Source organism: Aquarana catesbeiana, linkage group LG13 (assembly GCF_042186555.1).
Source record: "Aquarana catesbeiana isolate 2022-GZ linkage group LG13, ASM4218655v1, whole genome shotgun sequence".
Lineage (NCBI taxonomy): Eukaryota > Metazoa > Chordata > Amphibia > Anura > Ranidae > Aquarana > Aquarana catesbeiana.
In genome coordinates this window covers 159316633-159342100 of record NC_133336.1, presented here as the reverse complement: position 1 = coordinate 159342100, position 25468 = coordinate 159316633, and the positions used below count along the sequence as shown (strand labels likewise).

General features: G+C 43.1%; 1 protein-coding gene across 4 annotated transcripts in view; it reads left to right on the top strand.

The window, feature by feature from the left end:
- The window catches only part of FSIP1 (fibrous sheath interacting protein 1), a 305263-nt gene that overhangs the window by 166729 nt on the left and 113066 nt on the right, over window positions 1–25468 (top strand). For all 4 annotated transcript variants that reach the window (XM_073609241.1, XM_073609242.1, XM_073609240.1 and 1 more), the window contains exon 6: window positions 6310–6402. In XM_073609241.1, coding sequence (XP_073465342.1) covers window positions 6310–6402 — 93 coding nt within the window. The remainder of the gene's footprint in view (window positions 1–6309; window positions 6403–25468) is intronic.

The following is a 25468-nucleotide window of genomic DNA, read 5'->3' as shown; positions in this document are numbered from 1 at the left end:
GATTCACTTTTGTAGCTAATGATTTTTAGAGGAGGTCAAAGTGCTGTTTGTTTCCAGGTGGTTGGAATGTGAGGCAGAATTCTGTGTAAGGTTTGAAACCGTGAAAGGGCCTTGAGTTGCAAGTGACTGCATACCTTGTGGCTTTGTAATATTTGCTGCTCTCCAGGAGTAATTTGCTAATCTTTGCCTAGTTGTTGGGAAGATTCCTTTGTTTATGCCTAACTTGTATTGGATTGCAGAGGAGATGAGGAAAAATAAAGCTTTTAGAATCTTTTAGGACAGGTCTTTTTTTTCTGCCATGTTGAAGCTTCACCCAAATTAGATCACTTTTTTTAGGGCCTGTGTTGATGAGTTTTGGGCTGGTATCAATGGCATTCAGTTTGAGATCAGTTTGAAATCAGTGAGATGCTTCTGAATTCAAAATATTATTCAGAATTCACTGACCATGGCATTTGATCTGCAATTGACTGACCTCAAGCAGGTTTGCATTCCCGTAGACTTGTTTGGGAATTCAAATCTCGGCTGATGCGAACAAAGGGCAGTCACAACACAGGTTCTTAAAGTGAGGCTTTGACTAGGCTATGGGCATTTAAATATTTGCATATTATTAACAACCCCTTAAATGAACTTTATAACTGTACACTGTAGCTGTATACACTGGGGAGCAATTCATCCTTAAATTTCACAATTGAGGCACTAAAGTCTGTTTGTTGTTGGGTTCCCAAAAGAGTATTTGCTCTTTCTTGGCAAAGGTTGCCAAATTGCCGCTTTAGGCTTGGTTCACACCTAATGCAGATGTGGCTCACAGCAGGGGTCCTGTGTGCCCTGGTTCATCGTTTCCGGTCCGATTTAAGGCCGCATTTTCGGACCTGAAATGGACCAAAAGATGCACAGGGCTCCTGTGCAAATTTGCACCAGAGCTGCATCAGAGATCTGTGAACTGGCTCCATAGAGAGCCGGTCACAATCTCCTGCTATTGTGAATTGGAGGTGGGGATCCCACCTCCAATTCACAATAGTGTGAACCTGGCCTTAGACGGAGTAGTGAAAGATGTGCTGTAACTTCAAGTGCATGTTGAAGAATGAATTGCTCCAGAGTGTAGGCAGCTACAGAGGTCAGTGAGGTTTTTTTTTTTTCAATTTCTACGTATGTGTAAGTTATATACAACCACTTTTGTTATCCAGACAACTCTACCAGAAAGCATAGCCAAACTTTCAAGCTAAATTTTAACAGAAATACAACTTAATCAAAGACACTCACAAGTTTGCCGACTAAGCCGTGAACTAGCTACAGTACATTAATGTATTTTTGTTCATTCTTCTGTTTCCTTTTCTTACCTTTTTAAGTAAATGTGCATATTGCAGAGCCTAATTATCTAGTAATACCTGAAACGGTAAGTACCGGTATGTATTTAGAGTGAACAAAAACTTGCCTTGTCCACATTTAAAAGTCCATTCTTTTATGCTTTGGTCAGGGTCACAGGACATTGACATCATAATGGGGCCTGCCAAAGTTCTAAATTGTTAGTTTATGCCTGCAAAGATTTTGACTAAAAACTCTGATGTCCACAATCCATTTGATGGCTCCTGTGGCATTAGGTAACGCGATCCAAAATCCACTTTGGGATCTGCTTCTTAGGGCAGATAGGTAAATATATACTCATTCTTATTACCACCCCTAATTTTTACAAGAGGATATATGTTGTGAGTTTGGGTTCACTCTAGCACACTAATTTTAAATGCTGAGAACTGCAAAAACAATATTTGTGGAGATGTTTGCAGGCACAATTTACAAATCCATAGTATCATGTTTTTTTCTAGATGAAAGCTTGTACAAATAATTAAATTGGTTATACTTTTAAATAGCTTTGGTTTCTGTTCATATTGCCTAGTAGGTGTTAAATGGACACGTCTTTCGAAATCTGGTGCCAGTTGCTATGTGAAGGCTTACATTTTTCAGCTGGTGGTTAGTTTATTTTTCCATTCAGTTTTCTGTTCAAATGTCCCTTGAAGACAAATCTATCTTGTATCATCTGCTTTATTTACCAGTTCCCACTACAAGAAAGTTAGTGATTATTTAACTTTCCCTGTAACTGCTGGTTTTAGTGAATCCTGCTCTTTTCTAGATTTGTGATGTGTTCTGAATAGTCCATCTGCATTTGTTAGAAACACAGAAATTGTATTGTCTTTGGCCCTCATTCAACACAAAAAGCACACCTTCACAATGAAATATTGTGTCCACTTCTTCTAAGGAGTCATGTAAAGGATTCATGAACAAAATATTGCATGCTATATGCAGTTCTGCAGAATTATTATTTTTTTTACCATATAGGACAGCCTTTCTCAATGTTTTCAACACGGAGGAACCCTTTACCACTTTCTGGCCATCAGAAATCTCTATGCTCAACTTCTGATGGCGGCCAATCGCATGGGCAAGCCGCTAAAAGCACCCAAAGGGCGGCGGGAGGGGGGGAGGTCCCCTCCCTCTGCCTATAAGAACGATCAAGCAGCTGAACTGCCGCTATGATTGTTCTTACGGTGCAGAGAATCGCTGGCTGAAAAAGATGATATCTAAATGATGCCTGCAGCTGCAGATCTCTCCATAAAGAGAATCTGTCACGCACCTTGCAGCCTCACTGTGCGCATTTGCAGCCTTATTGTGCCCATCTGCAGTCGTACTTTTGTTTACTAAAACAGCGGGTGTCTCCCACTGTGTCATGCAGTCTGTTCATCCGTCCATTGTAACAAAACCCTGTCTCCTCCGCCCCAGATCCGTTTCCCATTTAATAAGACTTGGATGTCGGAATTCTTCAGGAGGGAATATCAGTATAGAGTAAATTGTGGAGAGGGTGCAAGGTAGTGTGCCTTCTGCCATGCAATGAAATTCAAATGGGGTTGGTGATTTTCTGTATTCTGTTGGGAAAATAATGTCTGGAGGAAATGGTGGAGTTGGAGTGCCCTCCAAAAGTCTAAAGCAAATAGGCCATAAAGTTGCATCAGAGTCGGGATTGATGGCCAGCTGTCCGAATTGAGGAAATGTGACACTTGGAAACAACCCGAGTCCAGCAGACTCTGAAACAGGCCTCCCCGTAGGCCTGAGGGAAAGTGGTGACTTAGTGGTGGTAATGGCCGGGTTTTTGCACAAGGTATTGCAGACCCTAAGGGTTGGGCCTATGGTAGGGTGTGCTTTAAAGGGGTTGTAAACCTTCGTGTTTTTTCACCCTAATGCATCCAATGCATTAGGTGAAAAAACATCTAGCAGGGACCGGCCCCCCCAGCCCCCCTGTTTTATTTACCTGAGCCCTGGAACTTGACCTGCCGGGGAAACGCTCTTCCTCTGCCTGTGGTTCTTGGCTCTTGATTGGATAGATTGATAGCAGTGCAGCCATTCGCTCACTCAATCAAATCAAATCGCTGTCAATCAAATCCAATAACCCGGGGGGCAGGCCAAGTCATACATTTGGCGGCTATGGATGCTGAATGCTGGACTCGGGAGTGCGCCCGCAAGGTAAACCCCTCGGGGAACCGCTTCCCCCGAGGGGGTTATCTGATGTCGGGAGGATCTGCGAGAGCCGCCGGGGGAACCCAGAACAGCAGATTCGGGGCCACTCTGTGCAAAAATGAGCTGCACAGTGGAGGTAAGTATGATATGTTTGTTATTTAAAAAAAAACTAAAAAAAACCCCCAAACCCTTACAACCACTTTAAGTATCAAAGGGCAGAGCCCGAAAGCACCAGGGGGCACTATGGAGGGGGATGGTGCTGAATTGTTGTTTAAGGTGGGTCCATATTTTGTGGTCTCCATGTCTGCACCAGTCAAGCACTCGTGTAAGGTGAGCAGCTTGATGATATTTATAGATATCCGGGACCGCAAGTCCCCCAATGTTTGTCATTTTTACCAAAAAAAACCCACAAAACTTTACAATCGCTTTAAGGACACGGAACCTTTTCACAGAGAGCAGAAAGGAAACAAAGGGGGTCATTTTCTGCCTGTGTGATTCAGGAGAAGTACCAGCAGGCTTGGGGCTATCTTTGGTAGCCCTGCTGGTGTTCTCCTGGAGATAGGAGTAGAAATATGGTAGAAATCCTCTAATACAATAGTGAGTAAACTGGAAACGTTTGTTTACTGTGAATTTAGGATTGCATTTGATATTGAGTGATATGAACAAGATGAAATGGTAGTGGTACTTATGATTTATGTGTAATGAAGGTATTATTGACATATGATGTTGTAAATATATAGATTGGGGTCTTTTTCCATCTAAAAAACTTTATATGGTTTTGGAAATGTTGTTTTAAAGAGTACCTGATAAATATATCTAAAAAAACGTATTTTGTGACCAGACCTAGAATTTTCTTTTTTCTGCCATATACCATTGATGCCCCCTTGTCCTTTATACAGCCCTTGGGATAAACACGTTTATTTTTTACTATAAATAATATTTTCATCCCTTATTAAATTTAGTTATTCCATTTATGAAATTCTCACTTACTGTAAATGTTAATTCTTAATATAAATTTTAGGTCAGTTTTCCAGTATGCTGTGGATTTTTCTTTTAAAATACTTAGAAAAAACAGAGCAACTTCAGCATATTCTTTTGACACAGAGCAGCTTCAGTGTATTTATTTGAAAATTGCAAACTGTGGCGATCAGTGGCGGCCCGTCCATAGGGGGCGCACGGGCTCCGCCCCCCCAGGCAGTCACAAAAAATAAAAATAATTTTTTAAAAATAAGGTCTTTTAACTGCACTGTGTTCGGGCGCCGGACACAGTGTACTATGGGAAGCACGACATCTATGCAATGACGAGATTGCAGACGAGATGCTTCATTCTCAGGGTTTTGACCTGCCTTGTGGTGCAATACATTGTGCCGGAATACTTCCGCCCGTAGTATCACTACGGCCAGGGGTGCTTTGTTCTAGATTGGTACCGCCCTAGGTCATGGGTGGTGCTTTCCCTCCAAGTTACGACGTCACTTCCGGTTTCTCTGTGCCAGTGATAGACAGCAGCTCCGTGGAATGCACGGCCTGAGCGGAGCTATTTCAGAATTGGTAAGCAATGTGTCTGCATTCTGCACTGTCTGCAACATATCCACCTTGACTCTCACACAATTGAAAAGACCAGTATTTCCTTGCTAGATTCTATGTAATTTAATGCACTAATGCAATAATAAATGGTATTATCAACAGATTCAACACCAAGCACTGAGAGATACAACGCAAGAAGCTTTTGTCATGTAAATGGTCCCTGGTGTAAACTTTTATAAATTACATTTGCACAATTTGAGGAGAAATCATCTTTCCTAAAATTGCTGCTGGAAATTATTTTGATTTTAAGCGAGTGCAACAGTTATGAAAGGTGTCTCAAAGCACAGGGCTAATTCCTAATTGTTGTGAAAAGCTGCCATTTTGTGTTCTTATTCATTTGGCAGAGTTTAAATGTTCTGATTCTCTGTGTGTTTCCAAAGAGGTTTGCTTTTCTATGTTCTTGCTGGAGTGTCACTTAAAAAACTGGCCTTGTGGAGATAGCCATTCTCAGAAATTCACAGATGCTATGGCTCCAAGCAAGCATGATAGTTGAAATAGGATTCTTTGGCTTTAGATTGCTTGAATTATGGGCACAGCTGCACACTGTGTGCTTGGCAAGGGCTAAAGGTGCTACACACTGTGTGCTCTGCAAATGATGACTGTACTGCAGACTTTGCGATGAACCAGCTATGCTCTGTGACCAGCAAAATGCTCTGCAACTTACTAACAGTGTATTTTTCCATTTGTTTGCGCAGATCTGTGAGGCTGTGCTATATACCATGATCTGCGAGGCTGCGCTATAGACCATGATTTTTGAGGCTGCGCTATATACCATGATCTGTGAGGCTGAGCTATATACTCTGTCCTGTGATGCTGTGTTATATACCCTGATCTGTGATGCTGAGCTATTTAGTCTGTCCTGTAATGATGAGCTATATACTCTGTCCTGTGATGCTGGGGCTATATACTCTGTCTTGTGATGCGGAGCTGTATACTCCTGACATTATGGGTGGAAGCAAGTGGAATACAGAGGACAGAGTGGGTGTATTCTATAAGGGATGCGGCTTAGAAGAAGTGGGAGGGGTCAAAAAGGAAGGGCAGGGTCTGGCGCCCCCCCACATCCTAAAACTTTACCAGCCGCCACTGGTGGCTATACTATACTTTGCTGGTACTAGCAGTATTCTGTGCCATAGACTACCTGTGGCAAACAACTGTATCTGTAATTTACTGTCATAATCTTATTACATGCTTAACACTGGATCACATTTTTTTTTTTTTATATAGGAGAAACCTCTGTTTTTGAAACATTTTCTCCAGTATTCTCCACTCAGCTTCTAGTTGAAGAGTGTGATGATGATGAACCAAAGGATTTACAAGGTAACATGCACATATTTGTTTTGTCAAGGGTACAGTCTTACCTAACATGCAAAACTCCATGTGTTTTGAAACAATCGTCAATCTCTAATGTCAGGCAGAAATAAAAAAAGATAAAGTATAATGTTTTGTACATATTGTTTTTTTATAAACAGAGTTAAAAAATAAATAATGTTTTTCGACATTGCATAATAATATTTTGTAGTCTTATATCAAGCCAGCAGTTGAAAAGCTTATCACTTTTGCACATGTCATGCAGTGCTATGCCCCGTACACACGGTCGGATTTTCCGATGGAAAATGTCCGATCGGAGCGTGTTGTCGGACATTCCGACTGTGTATGGGCTCCATCGGACATTTTCCATCGGATTTTCCGACACACAAAATTTGAGAGCAGGCTATAAAATTTTCCGACAACAAAATCCGATCGCGTCAATTCCAACCATGTGTGGCCAGTTCCGATGCACAAAGTGCCACGCATGCTCAGAAGAAATTTCGAGACGGAACAGTTCGGTCTGGTAAAATTAGCTTTCGCAATGGATACAGCACTTTCGTCACGCTGCAATGTAAAAAATGGTTTAATACAGCGCACTCTCTTCTTCTTTATAATGTGAGAAGAATGAAGTAGTTTTGCTGCTTATATTCACACAGACTTCTCACAAACTTCTTTCTTTATTATTTATTGGGATTCCCTCAATATATTTTGATTTGTCACATCTGACCCATTTTTATTTGTTTGTTTTTAATTGTAAAAAAATTTTTTTCAAGGCTGTTTTTTTTTTGTAATTTTGTTTGCTTTTTAATCAAGAATATTTTTGGGTTGTTTTGTGTGTCAAGTTACCACAACACCATTATTATTTTGTATTATTTAATCTCAATGAGATTGTTTGGTGTTGGTGTCTCTTGTTAATTTCACATTGTATTTTGAAATGTACCTGCCTCTTCACAAACAAACTGGTTTTTTTTTAAGGAAAACACACATAGGCGAGTATAATTGAACCAAAAATTCCTTTATTAAGGGCTCACAACCAAACAAAGAGGGAGGCAACACTGGAGAAACAGCTGAAATTGGCGAAGCCTTTGGTCCCCAGGGCAGACATCAATTATTTTACTGCAAAATTGGTGGCCTGAGGAGTCCATATCTAAGGGAGTGCAGTCTGGTCCAGAAGTCCCAGAGATCCTGAAAGCAGCAGATGACATCTGTGTCCCCAGGCTGTGGTCATACAAGAGGCTGCATCTTTTGTCAGACCAGACTGAACCCGGGTCATCACTCTCTGGTTTTCCTTCCACGCTTCCTTCCATGCTTCCTTCCACGCTGTGGCTGTGGTGGTGGAGTTGTGGCAGCAGGAGGAGGAGGAGGATGGTCCAACTCAATCACGTTGGTCTTGGGTGTGATTTCTCCACTCGCCCCCTTAGTTAGGACTTTATAAATAAGCTTCTCACACATGAGGCGTTGGCCCTCCTGCATGCCCTTCAGCTTGGTGGCAGCCATGCAGGCAAAGGCCTCTTCAGGAGTGGGTAAGGCTCTGAGGGACGCAGAAGACTCCTGAATGAGCCTGAGCGCTGAATCCTGCATGTGAGTCCCCTTCCTTGGTCTTTTGTATGGAAGGCGGAGGGGAGGAACCTGCGATTCCGTCATGCTCCGACTTGTCCCAGGCTTCTCCTGGCTGCAACTTAGCCCCACCTCCTCCTGGCTGCCACTAACCCCCGCCTCCTCCTGGCTGCCACATTCCACAGCCTCCTCCTGTGTGCCACATTCCAGAGCCTCGTCCTGGCTGAGGTCTTCCTGTGTATGAAAAAGGGACATAGTTTGAGTTTTTGATTCATCAATCACACACAATTGTCACATCATGACTGTTGCAAATTGAATGTTAAGAAATATAACTGATGATCATTCTGAGCCCAGCATTTTTCATTCTTGTCCCAAATATTTTTGCCCACTACTGTCTATTGATATGTAAAACACTTTAATAAATCAGCAATTAGTGATCAATAATAACATCTAGTAAAGATCATTTATTTCTTGACCTGAAATCTGTAGAACAATGCTATACCTGACTCCATCTGGGCTCCTCCACTTCTTTCTGGCTGGAAGTCCCAGGTTGGACATCGGAAGTCTCAGCTGGGGTGGAAGGAAGGGTTGAGAGGGATTCCCTGACTCCAGTCTGGTCTGACAGAAATCGCAGTCTCTCATAGTACCACAGCCTGGGGACATAAACGTCATCTGCTGCAGCTCCTGATCTCTGGGAATCCGTGACCTTCTTGCGCTCCCTAAGATAAGTGCTCCTCAGGCCACCAATTTTGGTTTTTAAATAGGGGATGGTTGCCGTGGGGACCACCGGCTTCACCAACTCCAGCAGTTTCTCCAGCGCTGCCTGCCTTTTTTGTTTATTATTATAATGTGGATGTTTCACCTGCCACAGACAGGGCAGCTCCCTGTACTTGTCTATGAACAGGGGGAGGAAGTTGTGGTCATTGAAGCCATCCATTTTATCTGCAAGACACAACATGAGACAAACCCTAATGTCAGGCAAAACTCTCCTAATCTTGTAACAATATAGGCCTCAATCTAGAAGCAGTATAGGCCGAAGTTTAGATCTTACCTTCGTTATCACGATCGGCGCCTCCGATACTCCTTCCTCCGCTCACAGATTGTACGTACTACGCACGCATGTTACGCTTTATACACACTGCGCATGTGTGAAACTCCGCCCGCCCCTGACGTTCTTTCTAGTCTATTCCCCGCCCCTTTTCGTTCGGCGCAGTGGGGGAAGAGCACATGGCGGAGACACAGCAGGTGCGTGCTAATTATAGCAACGAGGAGGAGGGGGAGGAAAGCCCGGAGCCGGAAACGTCTAGATCCCGAAGGATAAGATTTAAGGCCTCCAATATGTCCTTTGGGGAGATGTTGGAGATGGTCAACATCCTGAAGAGGGCCGACTATGATGGAAAGTATGGACCTTACCCCAACCCCAATGTCCGAAAGGCCAAGATAATGGCGAAAGTGGTCAAAAGTCTGCACCGGAATTTCGGGGTACGTCGATCGAAAGATCAGCTCAGGAAGCGGTGGTCGGACCTGAAATTAAGAGAGCATGAGCAGTACCGAAAGATCCGGAGAGTGCTGCAAAAAAGTAAGTAGTTGTGCTGTGTTCCTATTCTTTTTGTGTTTATTACGTTCGTGCTGCTCCATGTGCTTTTCTTAACTGTTGTACAGTTTAAAATGGCAACTTTCATGTTCATGGACACATTATTCGTTCGTATCAAACATTTTTCTTTCGGCCTATAAAACACCATTGTTTTGGCCATATGCATTTGACCACATTTTTTAGGGCCTACTTGTATGAAAATAATTTGGTTGTGTAGATGGGTTTGTTACTAGAATGAAATGCAAACTCGATTCTGTGTAAGGAGAGGACACTCAGCAGCAGTTTTCACATCTGGACACTGGAGCACTAGTGTGGGACACAAGAACACCCTTTTTATTAGGGGGCCCACACAGGTGCTCCAGTGTATACTATAGGGGTGTCTCCATCTGTGAAGCTTGGACAAAACAGATAAAGTATTGAAGCTTGACAAAGGACAATAAAAATTCTACATCTTGGAACTCTCCCAAAACAGACAATTGTACCCCACTCCAAGCAATGTTTCATATTTATAGTTCTGCCATCAAATATCTGTGCGCTAAGTATACCATTTTTTTTTTTACATAGGGGAGAAAAGACTCGGAGGACACCCCTCATCTGAGGAGACCAGAGACCCCCCACCTCTAGAAGAAGGGGAAATCCCCCAAAGACAAGAAGAGCAGGAGGAGGAAGATGTGGTGGAAGTAGTCACCACAACAGGTGAGTGTCTGCGACCACAGGCTCAGGTAAGAGATGGATGCCGGCATATTTATAATACATGTTTTTTTTTGGTTTCTATCTTTTTAGGTGATCGTGATGTTGTGGATCCAGGACATTTCACCTCGGAAAGTGCACAGATCCTGATTGGGGAGATCATAAGATGTAATGTTGCATTGGAAAATATCAAGAAAAACATCAATGATGTTATTCAAAAAAATAAGAACATCATTGATGTTTTGGGGAGAGTTTAAAACCCCTCCAAATCCCTTTCTTTTATGGTGTGCTACAATTTTTAAATTTTTTGTCGAATTGTAGAAAGGCCAAATTTTGAAGAGGCACACAGTGTGTCAACATGTGCTATCTGCCATCACGGGAGATCAATGGACACGTTTTGGGGGTGCAACCCCTTCCTCAATAATAAAGTAGCTGAGAGGAAGGGGTTGCTCCCCCAAAACACGTCCCTTGATCCCCCGTGATGGCAGCTAGCACAGGTTGACATTCTTAAATTGGTGTGCATCTTTAAAATTTGGCTTTTCCTGGGGTGACTTCATCCCATCTGAACGCAATATCAATCACAGTTCCTAAATACTCATGTCTGATATTGCCTTCAAGTTCTACCAAATGTGAACTTTGTAAGTTCAAGATTTGTGTCTTTCTTGTTGGTTTGAAACATGCCTGTTTTATCTTAAATGGACATTTCTACTTTTTCTAATGCCACCCCAAAAATTGTTATACAACAAACATGTTGGTTTGTTTTAAAAACCTTGTCAAAATGCACATGTGATTGTGCAGGTATTAAAAAGATTGTTAATCAAGAATGTGTGGATAATTGTCTCAACGCTCCAACACTTTTGTGGTGCTCTAATTGCTGCTTTCTGTGACAATGGGGGTTATTTCCTAAGGGCAAATCCACTTTGCACTACAAGTGCAGTTTCAAGTGCACTTGTAGTGCAAAGTGTCTTTGCCTTTAGTAAATAACACCCAACAGTGTTTTGTAAGGTTACACAATCACGCCATTTTCAAGACTCCACACATTTCTGTCAGGGTCAGCTAAAACACAAGCAGTAAATGTCACCAAAGATTTGCTTAATGTTTTTTTTTATTTGATAAAGGTTTCACACATTGGCATATTGATAGCCCCCCCCACCCGCAAAGTATTCAAGGTATCTTAGCTGGACATCACGGGCACTCAGGGAGGACAAGCCAGGACGGCTACTTTCAAGCGCCGTCAGGGTTGGTTCATTTTGAATTCCGGCTTCAGGCCCAACTGAGCCAGCATAGTTGGCAGAATGTTGCCGTAAAAAGTTGTGTAGAACACAGCACGCCATGATAATGTGATTCAGTTTGTACTCCGCCATATGTATGGGTGTAAGAAATAGGCGGAACCAGCTGGCCATGATTCCAAATGTGTTTTCCACCACTCTTCTGGCTCTGGCCAGCCAGTAATTAAAAACCCTCTGGTCCGGGGTGAGGGTCCTCATCGGGAATGGCCGCATAAGATGGTCCCCCAGAGCAAAAGCTTCATCCGCAATGAAGACGAATGGGAGTCCTTCCACATTGTCTTCTGGAAGTGGCAAGTCCAAGCTGCCATTCTGGAGACGCCTGTAGAACTCCGCCTGGGCGATGACTCCACCATCGGACATCCGGCCATTCTTCCCCACATCCACATACAGGAATTCATAAGTAGCCGACACCACCACCAACATCACAATACTATTGAACCCCTTATAATTATAATAGTATGACCCCGAGTTGGGTGGTGGGATGATGTGGACGTGTTTCCCATCAATTGCCCCTCCGCAGTTAGTAAAGTCCCACCGCTGGGCAAAAGTGGGAGGCCACAGTCTGCCATTCCTGTGGCGTGGAAGGAAACTGTTGAGGAAAACAAAAAAAAAATTTGGCTTTTTGCACATAAACATGGAAAGCAGATTAGACACAAACTTTCTTTGCCAACATCAAGATAACATTGATTTATGGGAATTTTTAAAGACCAAAGTATAAGGTACACCTATCATATTCCCCCTCCCCCCTCTCATGGGCCATTTCTAACATTATAGGGGGGGGGGAGCTCTTGGACAGGTAACCCTCTCCACTTCATTGAGAGATGAATGCCTAAATAATGTGTATTACTTGGAACAGCCCCTCCTTAGTTACACTATTGGCAGCCCACTGGACAGGTAAGAATTGTCATAATACAAAGATATAAATACACACTGTACACATTTGAGCTGCTATTACCTATCAAGATAATAATAGGATACAAAAACTTGAAACAGTACCATTTGAAAGTATACAGGCAGGCCCTTGCACTACATGCTTTGGGGAATTCATCCATACCACTGACCACAAAAGAGATGGGTATAGTGTGTATGGGTTTGGCAAAGTCAGCAGATAGATGATTGAGGATAGATAGAGAATTGGTATCAGCTGACTTAGCAGTTGGGGGGAGGGAGGGTTCCAAATGATTTGGGGACCCCCCCAAAAAAGCCTCTGGCACTCTGCCTGAATTTAAAGCACAAATCACATTTAAAAACATTTTAGGGGGTGTTTGGGGTAAAGCACTACTATGGAGCTGGTAAAATACATTGTTAAGTGACTACATGAGGTGAATATAGGGGCAGGAGACCATGCTGGGGAAGTAAGTGAAGGCAAATAAGTATGAAGGACCAAAAAAAAAATGACATAAAAATCCAGCATGCATGAGAACAAAGTTGACATTCACAGCATATTCCAATCATGGTAATTAGGGAATGAGGAAAGAAATACAATACATTAGCAAACATTAAATACAATAAAATGTGATGTTAAAGGATAAAAATCTTACCTTAATATACTCCTTCTGCAGGACCTGGATGATGGCAGAACAGGTCTCTGGGATAATGATCCCCAGAGCCTGGGGGGAGATGCCTGTCGAGAACTTCAAGTCCTGCAGGCTTCTTCCCGTTGCCAAGTACCGCAGGGTGGCGACGAGCCTCTGCTCCGGAGTGATGGCTTGCCTCATGCAGGTATCCTGCCTGTTGATATAGGGGGTCAGCAAAGCCAACAAACGGTGAAATACGGGGTCCGTCATCCGGAGAAAGTTCCTGAAATCATCAGGATTATTCTCACGGATCTCACGGAGCAAAGGCATATGACAGAACTGGTCACGCTGGAGCAACCAATTCTTGGTCCATGAACTCCTCCCCACCCTGTTCATGGACTGGACTTGTGTCAAGGTCAGGACCCCAACACCAAGCCCCCGCACAGCACGAACTCTACGAGGAGTACGTATACGCAACATGGCTAGAAAATGGTCGGCTGCTCAGAACAAAGTAACAGAACGCACTGAAGAACAGCAAGGTCTGTGAAGAGCGACCTGAAAAACAGTAACGAACTAACAAGAACACAATGACAAAGTCACGTGGAGCTTGCTTGCATGCACTGAAGAGCAGATACAAACCCACAAGCACAAACTGAACAGCAGAAAACGATCTGAAAACCACGAGTCTGAAAAAGCGCGAATCGTCTCTCACCAAACTTTTACTAACACAAGATTAGCAAAAGTTGCCCAAAGGGTGCCGCGCTTGGTTCTGAACTGGCCTTTTCTAGTCTTGTCGTACGTGGTTTACGTCACCGCGTTCTTGGCGATCGGAAATTCAGACAACTGTGTGCGACGGTGTGTACGCAAAACAAGTTTGAGCCAACATCCGTCGGAAAAAATCCTAGGATTTTGTTGTCAGAATGTCCAATCAATGTCCGATCGTGTGTACGGGGCATTAGACTTAGCTTTGCTGAAATAAGCCTATTTACTCATTGAAAGGTGACAGAAGGGCATATGAAGCACTGGTTCATTTTTTTATTTTGATAGGTATCCCGGTCAGATGTTAAGTCTGGTGGATTCCCTTGGACAGCTTTTCAGAGGGAACTGCTATAGGTCAGCTCATGTCTGAGGTCAACTGGAAATGAAACCAGGACCCCCTGAATCACTGTTTTTTTTTTACTAATTGTGACTTTTAATAAAAATGATTTCTTATTTGTATGTTACAGGATACAGGATGGTATTCTGAAACCATTGGGTTATGTACTGTAGCTGCCTTCAGGAGATTGGACACTGGCAAACAAAACTGTAAGGATAGCCTCCAGCTCCCAGCAAGCCTCAGTTTTTTGTCCTTCTCTTTGCGCTGAGAGAAGCATATCACTTTCTTTTTGCTTTTTGTTCTTTCCTCAAGACGTTTTCTACTAGCAAGATACTATAGCTTCTGTAAAGTCATTGAGGCTTATTTTAGCAGCATCCAGATCAGTTACTCCTTGGCTTTGCTCTAGAGGACCATACCTAGGGCAGGCCTAGAAAATTGTCCTTTGGGTAATGGACTTTGTACTAGGCACCCAATATCTAGAGATCAGGGCAATTCAGTTGCCTCTTTTATGCTGGACCTCCTGGCTGCAAGGTCACTTGACCAGGATTCATTTGAAAAATGTCATGGCAGTGGATTACATCAACCATCAGGGAGGCATCAGAAGTCATGCAGCTCAAAGAGAAGTTAACCTAATTCTAGCTTGGGCTGAACTTCACATTTTGACCCTGACTGCCATGCACATCCTAAGTGTAGAACATTTTTCGACAAACTTGCTCAGTTTTTAGTGTTTGGAGGTGTTTCACGTTCTCTGTTGAAGGTGATAGGTTGATTGCCATGACCAAGAATCCTCACACCTTTATGGTGGATGCTCTGGTAACTTAATGGAAACAGTTCAACCTGACCTACCTTTTTCTTCCTCTGTAGCTACTTGCTTGCCTACTCTGCAGAATTGAGAGTTCCAGTAATCCTCTTTGCATCAAACTGTCCTAGAAGAACGTGGTACTCAGCAAACCCTCTGTGGCCCTCCTTAATGCTCTGTCACTGTCTACTATCCTGCTTCTCAGTCACTGGGTTTAATGGCTAGGCTGTTGATGCTCAGGTGCTAAAGGACAGGGGCCTATCAGATTCGGTCATCCCTATGCTCTGAAAGGCTATACAGGGCTGTTCTTACAGCTTTGTTTGCACTGTCCAATCTCCTGAAGGCAGCTGCATAACCCATTGATCCCAGAATACCATCCTGTATCGTACTTCAAAAAAAGGATTTGAACGGTAAGACAAAAACATATTCTTATGACACCAAACAACCTGTCTGGTGATTTTTATTCGCAGCATCTTCAGTTTACTCTTTTGCCCTGTACACACGATAGCATTTTCCGATGGAAAATGTGTGATAGAACCTTGTCAGAAATTCGGACCGTGTGTAGGCTCCATCACACATTTTCCATAGGAATTTCCGACACACAAAGTTTGAGAGCTTGCTATAAAATTTTCCGACAACAAAATCCGTTGTCGGAAATTCCGATGGTGTGTACACAAATCCGATGCACAAAGTGCCACACATGCTCAGAATAAATTAAGAGATGAAAGCTATTGGCTACTGCCCCGTTTATAGTCCCGACGTACGTGTTTTACGTTACCGCATTTAGAACGATCGGATTTTCCAACAACTTTGTGTGACCGTGTGTATGCAAGACAAGTTTGAGCCAACATCCGTCGGAAAAAATCCATGGATTTTGTTGTCGGAATGTCTGATCAATGTCCGACCTTGTGTACAGAGCATAAAAGTCATCACAGTGCCAACTCATTTCTCATTAGATGACTTAGACCCCTTTCACACTGGGGCAGTTTCCAGGCGCTTTGGCTTTCAAATAGCCTCTGCTAAGCGCCTGAAAACCGCCTCCGATTGATTCCAGTGTGAATTTTCACACTCGGGTAATGCTCTTGCGGGACGTTCTCAAAAGTCTTGCAAGCAGCATCTTTGGGGTGGGTTGGGAGCGCTGTATTTAGCGCTCCCAAAACGCCCTGCTCATTGGAATGAATGGGCAGTGCTTTTAAAACGCCTGAAAAGCGATTTGAAAGAGCCGAAAGACGGGAGTTTTTAACCCATTTTTTGGGGTTAAAAGTGGCCAAAAAGCACCGCTTAAACAACGCTAGAGCGCTGCTAAAACGGCCGGCGCTTTAGCGCGAACAGCTGACGCTTTCAGTATGAAAGCAGTTTTAGTCTGAGGTTTCAGTCAGTCAGACTCTCAAGCAATCTTTAGCTGCTGTGGTATCTCTCAAGCCAACTCATAGTGCTTTGGGATTTTTTTTTATCTTGTGTTAAATGTTTGTTACATAGTTAGTCAAGTTGAAAAAAAAAAGTCCATCTGGTTCAACCAATATTTGTGTAAAATAAAATAAAATTTACTGTAATGTAATATGTAACTAAATATACATTTTTTATAACTACCGTATTTATAAACCTTATAAATGTAAACAAATAAATATGATCCAAGTCTATTATAATTACTCTTTAAAGAGAAAAAAATATATTTTGACTTAGTTGTGTTGGATCTCAATAAATTAGGCTTACATTATCATTATCTTAAGGTAACACGGTGTAAAGGCATGATTTGACTGCATTCTAGCAGCTTGTTCTGTTGAGTGTGAATCCATAGCTTGGATTATTGTTTGTTTATTTCTGTGAAAAAGAAAATTGGGCAGTGGGGCTGTGTAGGCAGCAGTGTTGCTTATCAGAACAAATAGCAGTATTGATCAAAATGGTTTTCTAACTTGCCCAGTCAGCTTATATTATATTATTGTGCAGCTCAGTGTACATTGCAAATGAGCAGGTAAGAATGCTTTAATGCTAAAGGAACATAAGGTGTCTCCTCTGCATTAAAAAGTCAGAATTTATTTTAATGCTGAAGTTTAGGCATGACAATTTATACATAGTTACGTTGTCCTAGCTTGGACCAATGTAAGTATGTATGTACCATACCTGTAGGATCCCTGTGACAGTTGGAAATCACTGTAGTAAGAACCACAACCACACAGAACTCTGTGTGTGATTGGCCACAGCCGATCAGCTAACTTCAGCCAAAATCATTGTCCAAACACAGCACAGGGTTGACAGAGGGGATGCATGCCTGTGCGCCCCAAACCCAGAACAGCCGCAATGTACCATGACTTCACCTGTCTTGCAGCTGCTGTGTGCACACGGTACAACTACTGTGAGCAGGTGGCAAGCGGTTAAAGGGATTGTAAAGTCAGAAGTTTTTTTTTATCTTAATGCATAGTATGCATTAAGATAAAAAGCCTTCTGTGTGCAGCAGCCGCCCTAACACTTACCTGAGGCCCCTCTCTGTCCAGCGATGTCCACGAGTGTCTCAGCAGTCTGAGATTCTCCCTCCTGATTGGCTGCCACTGCCATCAATCAAAGAAAGCTTGCCTATTAGGATTATGTATCTAAAAAATAACAATAAGAGGCTATCTTTATGCAAAAAGCTTTAGGCAGGTGTGAAGAAATGCTGTAAATAAGAATGCTTTCAAAAATATTTTAATTGTTTAAAATCAACTTACAAAATGCAAAGTGAGCATACAGAAGAAAAATCTAAATCAAGTCAATATTTGGTGTGACTGCCCTTTGGCTTCAAACCAGCAACGGTTGTTACACATGTACACACATGCACAAAGTCAGGGAATTTGTGGGATTAGAGTCGTGTGTATGATTAACCAATTATACGAAGCCAGTTCTAAAGATATTTATTTTATATGTAGGCTGAAACACAATCATTAGCTTAAACAGAAACTGATGTCACATGATATCACATGATGTCACATGATGTCAGGAGGGGGCAGGTCACTCAGTTACGTCACCAGGTGGCCCGCCCTTGCCTATATAACAGCTGTCACAGCCAAGAGACAGCAGTCGCCAGGAGGCCACCCATGGAGATGAAGCTTTTTAGATTTTTTTTTATATATATTTTTTGGGTCCGTCAGGCGATTTGATTGAAGATGGATGGGCATCATAAAGAGCGAGGAGGGAGGGATTATTGCGGTGCCAAAAAATAAATTAGTACAATATAAGTAAAAAAAAAAAAACTTTATTACAATTTAATTAAAAAAGAATTCATAAAAAACATACATATAGGGGGAGCATGGTACAGTAATACATTGATCAAAATGTGAGGTGGTACATTACAACAGCAAATTAATGAGTCCCTACTAGTTTCGCCAAGACTTTGGCTTCATCAGGGGAATAGAACATGACAATGCAGCTGTTGCTCTGAAAAGGAAAAAAGAGAATCATAGATAACCAATAATTACGGAGAAAAATTAAGACAATGCTGTGAGCATCACTGGATAATTATGCCTCAGGGTAAGACATGTCCGGTCCCCTCCCACTCAACCTATCCCCCAGACAGAGCACCAGATGGTGGAAATGATCCATGCGATAATCACCCAAACATACTCTAGAAGCCCAACGGGGCAAGGTGAGCACGCTCCGCTGTCAAGGGTGCATCCATTCTATCACTGGCAATATATGACTGCAGGCGGCTAAAAGGAGAGCCTAATAAAAGCTGAAAAAACACAAAAAGTAAATGGATAAGATAGACATGAGACTACGCACGGCCATAAAAGCTCAGCTAAAATTTAAAAAGGAGAGGAAGCAAAAATCTCTCGGTACCTACCAAATACAAGATTTGATATCGTGTGTAAGACGCGCTGTGAAAGCCGATACTGTAGGAGTTAATCCAGAAAGGGTAGGTGCACTGATGGTTTGGTGTGATTAACTAAAAAAAGGAAGAGGTGTTTCATTTAATCAGGGAACAAAAAGGTATAGAGTTGTAATAAATAAAAAGCATATGCCAGTACATACAAAAAAGAGGAACTACTATATAAAGGTACAAAGCTTACCCCAGATTTCAGAATCAGTTAGAAACAGTCCAGGGCTAGTGCAGGTGGAAGTAGTAGGTAATAATGAGAGGTTGTCCACACTGCTATTGTGCCAAAACCTGGTTTATGGAACAAAATTATATCCCAATGAGAGATAGTATCAAATAAGTCCATACCAAAAGGCAGTGCAGCAAGTTAGCAAAGGTTGCCAGAATAAAGAAAAGAAATTACCATCGGAAGGATAGTGCAGACATACAGCGCCCCAGTAAGTCAGCAATAGAGGACTGGTGTGCTCTGCCTTTAAAGCCCCCCACCTGATTGGCGACGTAAATTCGCCAATCAGGAGCGGACACTGAGACGGCCAGCGTGCCTGCGCAACGTCTGCTGCGCGATGCCTACAATGCCCAGAGGGCCAAGCGCCAGGTGTCTAGCGTCATGAGACCTAGACCAAGCGACGCAGACAGTCATGGGCGTGGCCACAATGTGAGCCTACCCATGGGGCAGGGACATGCCAGCAACCAAGGGGAGGGTGTAAAAAGAGGCCGATGTACAGAGCGGAGAACAGGGGGTGGAAAAAGGCCGTGAGGGGGGCTGGCTGTTAGAGAAAGCCAACCCTGGGGTGTCCATACAATCAAGGGCTGTGAACGGGTGCATGCGCCCAAGACCAGGAAGCAGCCAGGCATGCATCGAGGGGAACCAGGGAAGGAGGGGAAGATGGAAAAGAATGGAATATCGAGGGCGAGATCGGAGGAATGGATGGGGAGAGAGAGCAGACAAGGAGCGGCCAAGTTATGCTCCACAGACAAGGCGACTCACCCAAACAGACAATCATCCAGCAATTTGAACTCACAACAATGTAAAAAATGTATAGTTTAATAAAGGAAAAATTGTTTTATTATAAAATATTAAAGACCCAGTACTTAGGTACATAAGGGAAGAAGAAACAGGGTCTAACAACCAAAATCAGTGATATATCAAATATGATGCGTCAAGTCAAATCATAATCGGATATATATCTTCAGCAACAGTCAGTAATGCATACCCATAAAGAGAATTGAAAGAGAATTCAAAGGAAAACTAAAGGAAAGGAAAAGCATAGTAAATAATATTGCATGGTAAATAGTTGGCCAGGATTCACAGCTGGGTTAGACCACAGAAAGGTAGAAGGGCCGGGGGGAGCAGCGATTATCAGGATCAGAAAAATGGGGGGGGGACTTAGATGGAAAGAAGGGTAAGCTAGATGCAAAAAATCCAAAACACATCTATTGGAGACTTATCTTTGACGGATTATCAAAATCAACAGAGATAAAAAACATAAATACCCAATGAGGCTATAAAAAAGATTTGAAGCAAATGTACTCATTCAAGCCGGGATATTTGACCGCATCCAAGCAGTGTATCCACTTGGTTTCCAACTGGAGTAAAGTAACATCAATGCTACCGCCCCGATCATGTAAAGGTACATGCTTGAGCGCTGAAAATCGCACAACATGTGGGTCATAGTCATGTTGAGTGACAAAATGCCTGTTGAGAGCTGTGGTGGTGAGTCGTTTGTGGAGTGGCATAATATGATCCTTAATACGCTTAAGAAATAATCGTTTCGTCTTCCCAACATAAAAGCATCCGCAAATGCAGATGGCTACATAGACCACTCCAATGGTTTTGCATGTAACTCTGTATTTCAAGGTGTAGATCTGGCCATTAGGGAGACCAACATCCCTGGAGTTAGTGATGAAAGAGCAAATATCACAGCATCCACAGGGGAATGTGCCAGTGGTGGTGGAATTGACTGGGTTTCTGCGCATATGGTGACGGTGGACCAGACGGTCCCTCATAAAGGGAGCCCCTCGGTAGGTAATCTCAGGGTAGGATTTAACGTATTTACTAATTGTGGTGTCAGCAGTCAATAAGGGCCAAAATTTCTTAAAGATGGCTCTAGTCTGCATATGTTGTTTAGAGAACTGGGTTATAATGCGGACGGATTGGTCAGATTTAGGATTTTTATTGGAATGAATAAGATCTGTTAAGTTTTACTACTCTATTAAATGCCCTTTTAAGTAAGGATTGACTGTATCCTCTATGGTGAAGTCTGTCGTATAAATCCTGGGATGCCTGGTAGAAATCATCATCCAGGGTGCAGTTCCTCCCGAGTTGGAGAAATTGGCTATAGGGAATACTGTCCAATAATGGCTGTGGATGAGCACTAGTGGCATGTAGCAGCGTATTGCCTGCAGAGGGCTTGCAGTATAAAGATGAATGTAAGATTCCATCCTTATCGGCATAGATTTGGAGATCTAGAAAGTTAATCTTGGCCTGACTACATTCCATCGTAAAAGAGAGATTATAGTCGTTGATGGTCAGTTGGTCCATCAGTTGTGCGAGTTCATCCCGAGTGCCTGACCAAAAAAATCAAAATATCATCAATATACCTATGGCAGGCGATGATATATTTGAGTAGTTCAGATAAAGAGTAGTTTGCAAAAAGGTCCCTCTCCCACCCCCCCAGGTACAGGCTGGCATATGAGGGGGCGCACTTGGTCCCCATAGCCACACCCTGCACCTGGAGGTAGTGGGAGGGGCCAAACATGAATACGTTTCTGGTTAGGGTGAACTCTAACAACTGAAGAACCACCTGACTATATGAATTGGACGAAGGTCCACATTCATTCAGTTGGTCACGAATGACCTCTATGCCCTTGGTATGTGGAATGCAGTTGTAAAGGCTTTCCACATCCAAGGCTGGATGGACATCACGGAACACTTTTTTTTCTTTTTTAATAAAGGAATTGTCAAAAACCGTCTATTGTGGTTTTTAGTTTTTGTCACTTTTTTGGTGAATGGGTAGGGATACAATGTACCAGATACCCATTCACATGGGGGTAGGGCCGTGAACTGGTTAAATGGGGCTTCCAGATTCCGATAATCCCCATACCCGCAGACCCCGACAACCAATGGCCATGGCCTGGTATGGATTTTGGGAGGGCCCTATGCCGTTTTCGCCTAATTCTGTCATGGGGTTCCCCTTAACCACTTCAATACACTGTGTTATATACCCTGCACTGCACTTAATACCTTGCATTGTATTATATGAACTACACTGACTGCACTATATACTCTGAACTGCAGTATATATACTATACGGACTGCACTATATACTCTAGCGAAAAATTGGGCCTTGGGTATTGGTGGTGCCAGAACACTGTAACCCCTCATAGTTACTTTTGTTGGGTACAGGAACTGGCCCTGCTGTTAAATATTATTTAAAAAATTGTAATTACATGCCCCTGTTTAAAAGCGGTGTTGGTGGTGCCCTAAACCAAAAATATTGTTGGAAGCTATCATCATCAAGGTTCAGGAATAGTATAGGCAGCGTAGGCAGTCTTCAAGGGATCCCAGATCCCTAGCAAATTCAATCAGTTACATCAGCATCAGGGGCTTGATAGCTGCTGATCCAGGACTGAATCATTTTTAAAAATGTGAGCCTATCAACTGAGTCTGTGGACAGGAGCACTCTTTGATCCGTTACCAACCCTCCAGCAACACTGAATGTGCGTTCAGAAAGCTTTCTAGATGCAGGACAGGCCAGTGGCTCGATTGCATATTGAGCAACTTCTAGCCAGTGGTCCATCCTCAAGACCCAGTAATCAGGTGGATGCTAAGTTGGAAAGGTCTCCAAGTCTGCTCTTGCCCCTAGAAATTCTTGCACCATATAATGCAGACGCTGCTGATGGTTGCTTGAACCTATCAGCCCTGGGAGCTGAGGACTAAAAAATAGTTTAAAGGTATCAGTCAGCCGGCCACCTTCTCCTCTGCCTATGACCGAATGAAGCCTCAGAAACATGTTGCACAGCACCAGGAAATGGTAACCTCCTAGGGTCTGGAAAGGCATTACCCAAAATTTTCTTCATGGCGTCCTGAAGATGTTTTATCCTCTGCTCCCTCTGTGAAGGAAGGATGAGCTCTTCAACTTTACCCTTGTAACATGGATCAAGAAGGGTTGCGAGCCAGTAATGATCTCTCTCCTTGATACCACGAATCCTAGGGTCCTTTCGCAGGTTTTGCAGAATTAGGGAGCCCATGCAGCGTAAGTTTGCAGAGGCATTAGATTCTGAGTTCTCTGGGTCACTAAGGATGTCATTGTCAGGAACTACCTCCTTCCAGCCACGTACAATTCCTTGGGTTTATGGGGACTGAAAACCATCCCTTGAAGACTGCTGCATATTATCCTCTACATACATGCTGACACAATCCTCCTCCTCTTCTTCCTGTGTGTTTGGCGGCCCTGCAGGAATGCTATCTGCATAAAGGGGGCCTTGAGAGGAAAGGAAGTCCTCCTCTTACTCCCGCTGTTGCCCCCTTGAATGCTTACGGAGCAGTGCTGGTTCAGAGGACAATTCTACAGAAGAGACCATAGAGAAAGAAGAAGAGGAGGGGGGAGCAGAGAGATGTGGCATAATCACCACCAGCTTTTGGAGTCGTGGTGGTGAAACAAGCTCCAACACTGAACCCTGTCTTGCTTCCTTCCCAGCTGCCAGCAGTGTTACCTGGGCGCCATGAAGGAAAGGTAATGTCCCTGACCATGCCTGCTGGACCATGAGTCAGGGTAATATGAACCTTGCAGCTGACCGTTCTGTCCAACGGGGAGTCAGCAGCGCCCTACACATGTGTTGTGCCTCCTCCTCACTTTCCTCCTCTCTTCTCTCAGGCACCCAAGTACAGTCAGTGACCTCATCATCCCCTCCCTCCTCATCACTGAAGCAAACTTGGCAGTATGCTGCAGCTGGGGGAACATGACTGCTAGTTTCCTGCCCTTCTGTGGCACCCCCTCTCTCTAGGCTCACGTTACTACCTTCCTCAATCTGGGAACCAACATCGGAGCCTTCAAATTGCTGCACATCTTCCAGCAGCATATAACCGACACTATGGTCAATTAATTCTGGTGACTCCTTCGTGCATGATGGCGGGGCTACGGAAGGAGTAACTGTGGATAAGGAGATGGTGGAATAGGTCGCTTTGGCAGCTGTGTTGGAAGGCAAACTAGTATGAGCCTTGGTGACAGAGGATGAGGAGGATGACGATGGCTTAGTTATACACTCCACCAACTCTTCTGCATGTTGTGGCTTAATAACACGGCCAGCAGCAGAAAAAAAGCACACGCGTGCCACGCCTGCAGAGGATGCTCCACGACCACCACTTTTCACTGTAGAAGCAGAGGCTTTTTGCCCACTTTTAGTGGCCTGTGAGAGTCTGCCTCTCCTTGGTGGCCTTCCGGACATGATGGGGATTTTTTTTCACACCGCACTACACTGTCTTATATACTGTACACCGGCTGCACTGTATTATATACTGTACACTGCCTGAGGTGTATTATATACTGTACACACTGTATTATATACTGTGTACACTGCCTGCACTGTATTATATACTGTACACCTGCTGCACTGTAATTTATACTGTGTACAGCGCCTCAAGTGTATTAGAAACTGTACAGACTGTATTATATACTGTGTACACCGCCTGCACTGTATTATATACTGTACACCGGCTGCACTGTATAATATACTGTACACCGGCTGCAATATATTATATACTGTGCACACCGCCTGAAGTGTATTATATACTGTACACCCTGTATTATATACTGTGTACACCGGCTGCACTGTATAATACACTGTACACCTGCTGCACTGAGTGTCCTTGCTCAACAAAATGTCTGGCTAAAGGAAGTTTAACAAATTTATCTCTGATCGAATATTTATGACGAGCTATACGATCCTTTACCTTTTGTGTGGTCTCCCCTACATAGAGGAGACCACACAGGCATTTCATTATATATATAGGATGACTGGCAAGTGTAGTGATCTTTGATCGTAATATCATAACCCCTAAGGGGGTGGGAAAAACTTTTCCCTTTAATCATGCATGAACATTGAATGCAACAAAAACAAGGAAAAGAGCCTGTGTTTTTAGGGCCCAAAAATTTTACCCTAGGGGCAGATGTTGAGTATTGATCAGATCATCACCAACGTATCCCTAATTGTTCTACCTCGTCGGTATGATGGTAATGGGGGATCAAAAAATTCAGGAACCAAAGGATAAGCATTCTGTAATAAAGACCAATGTTTTTTAATAATATTGTTAATCTTATGTGAGAACGGATGAAATTGTGAAGTAAATGGCATTCTGCGACTTAAATTCCTACTGGGTACAGTGTCATTATTAATGTTTATACGTTCACAGTGAACAGTGAACCAAATCAGGTGGATAGCCACGTTGTCGTAGTCTATCTTCCATCTCATTTAGTCTAATGTTAAAAGTATCTGTTTCGTTGGCAATTCTAGTTACACGCTTCAATTGACTACGGGGAATAGAAAATAACAATAATTGATTGCGATCTGTAGCTTAGCTTTTGTATATATGTCACTGACTATATGTCCATCTTTAATAGATAGAAGTGTATCTAGAAATGGAACCGTCCCCGAATTGCTAACCATGTTAAATTTCAAACCAGGAA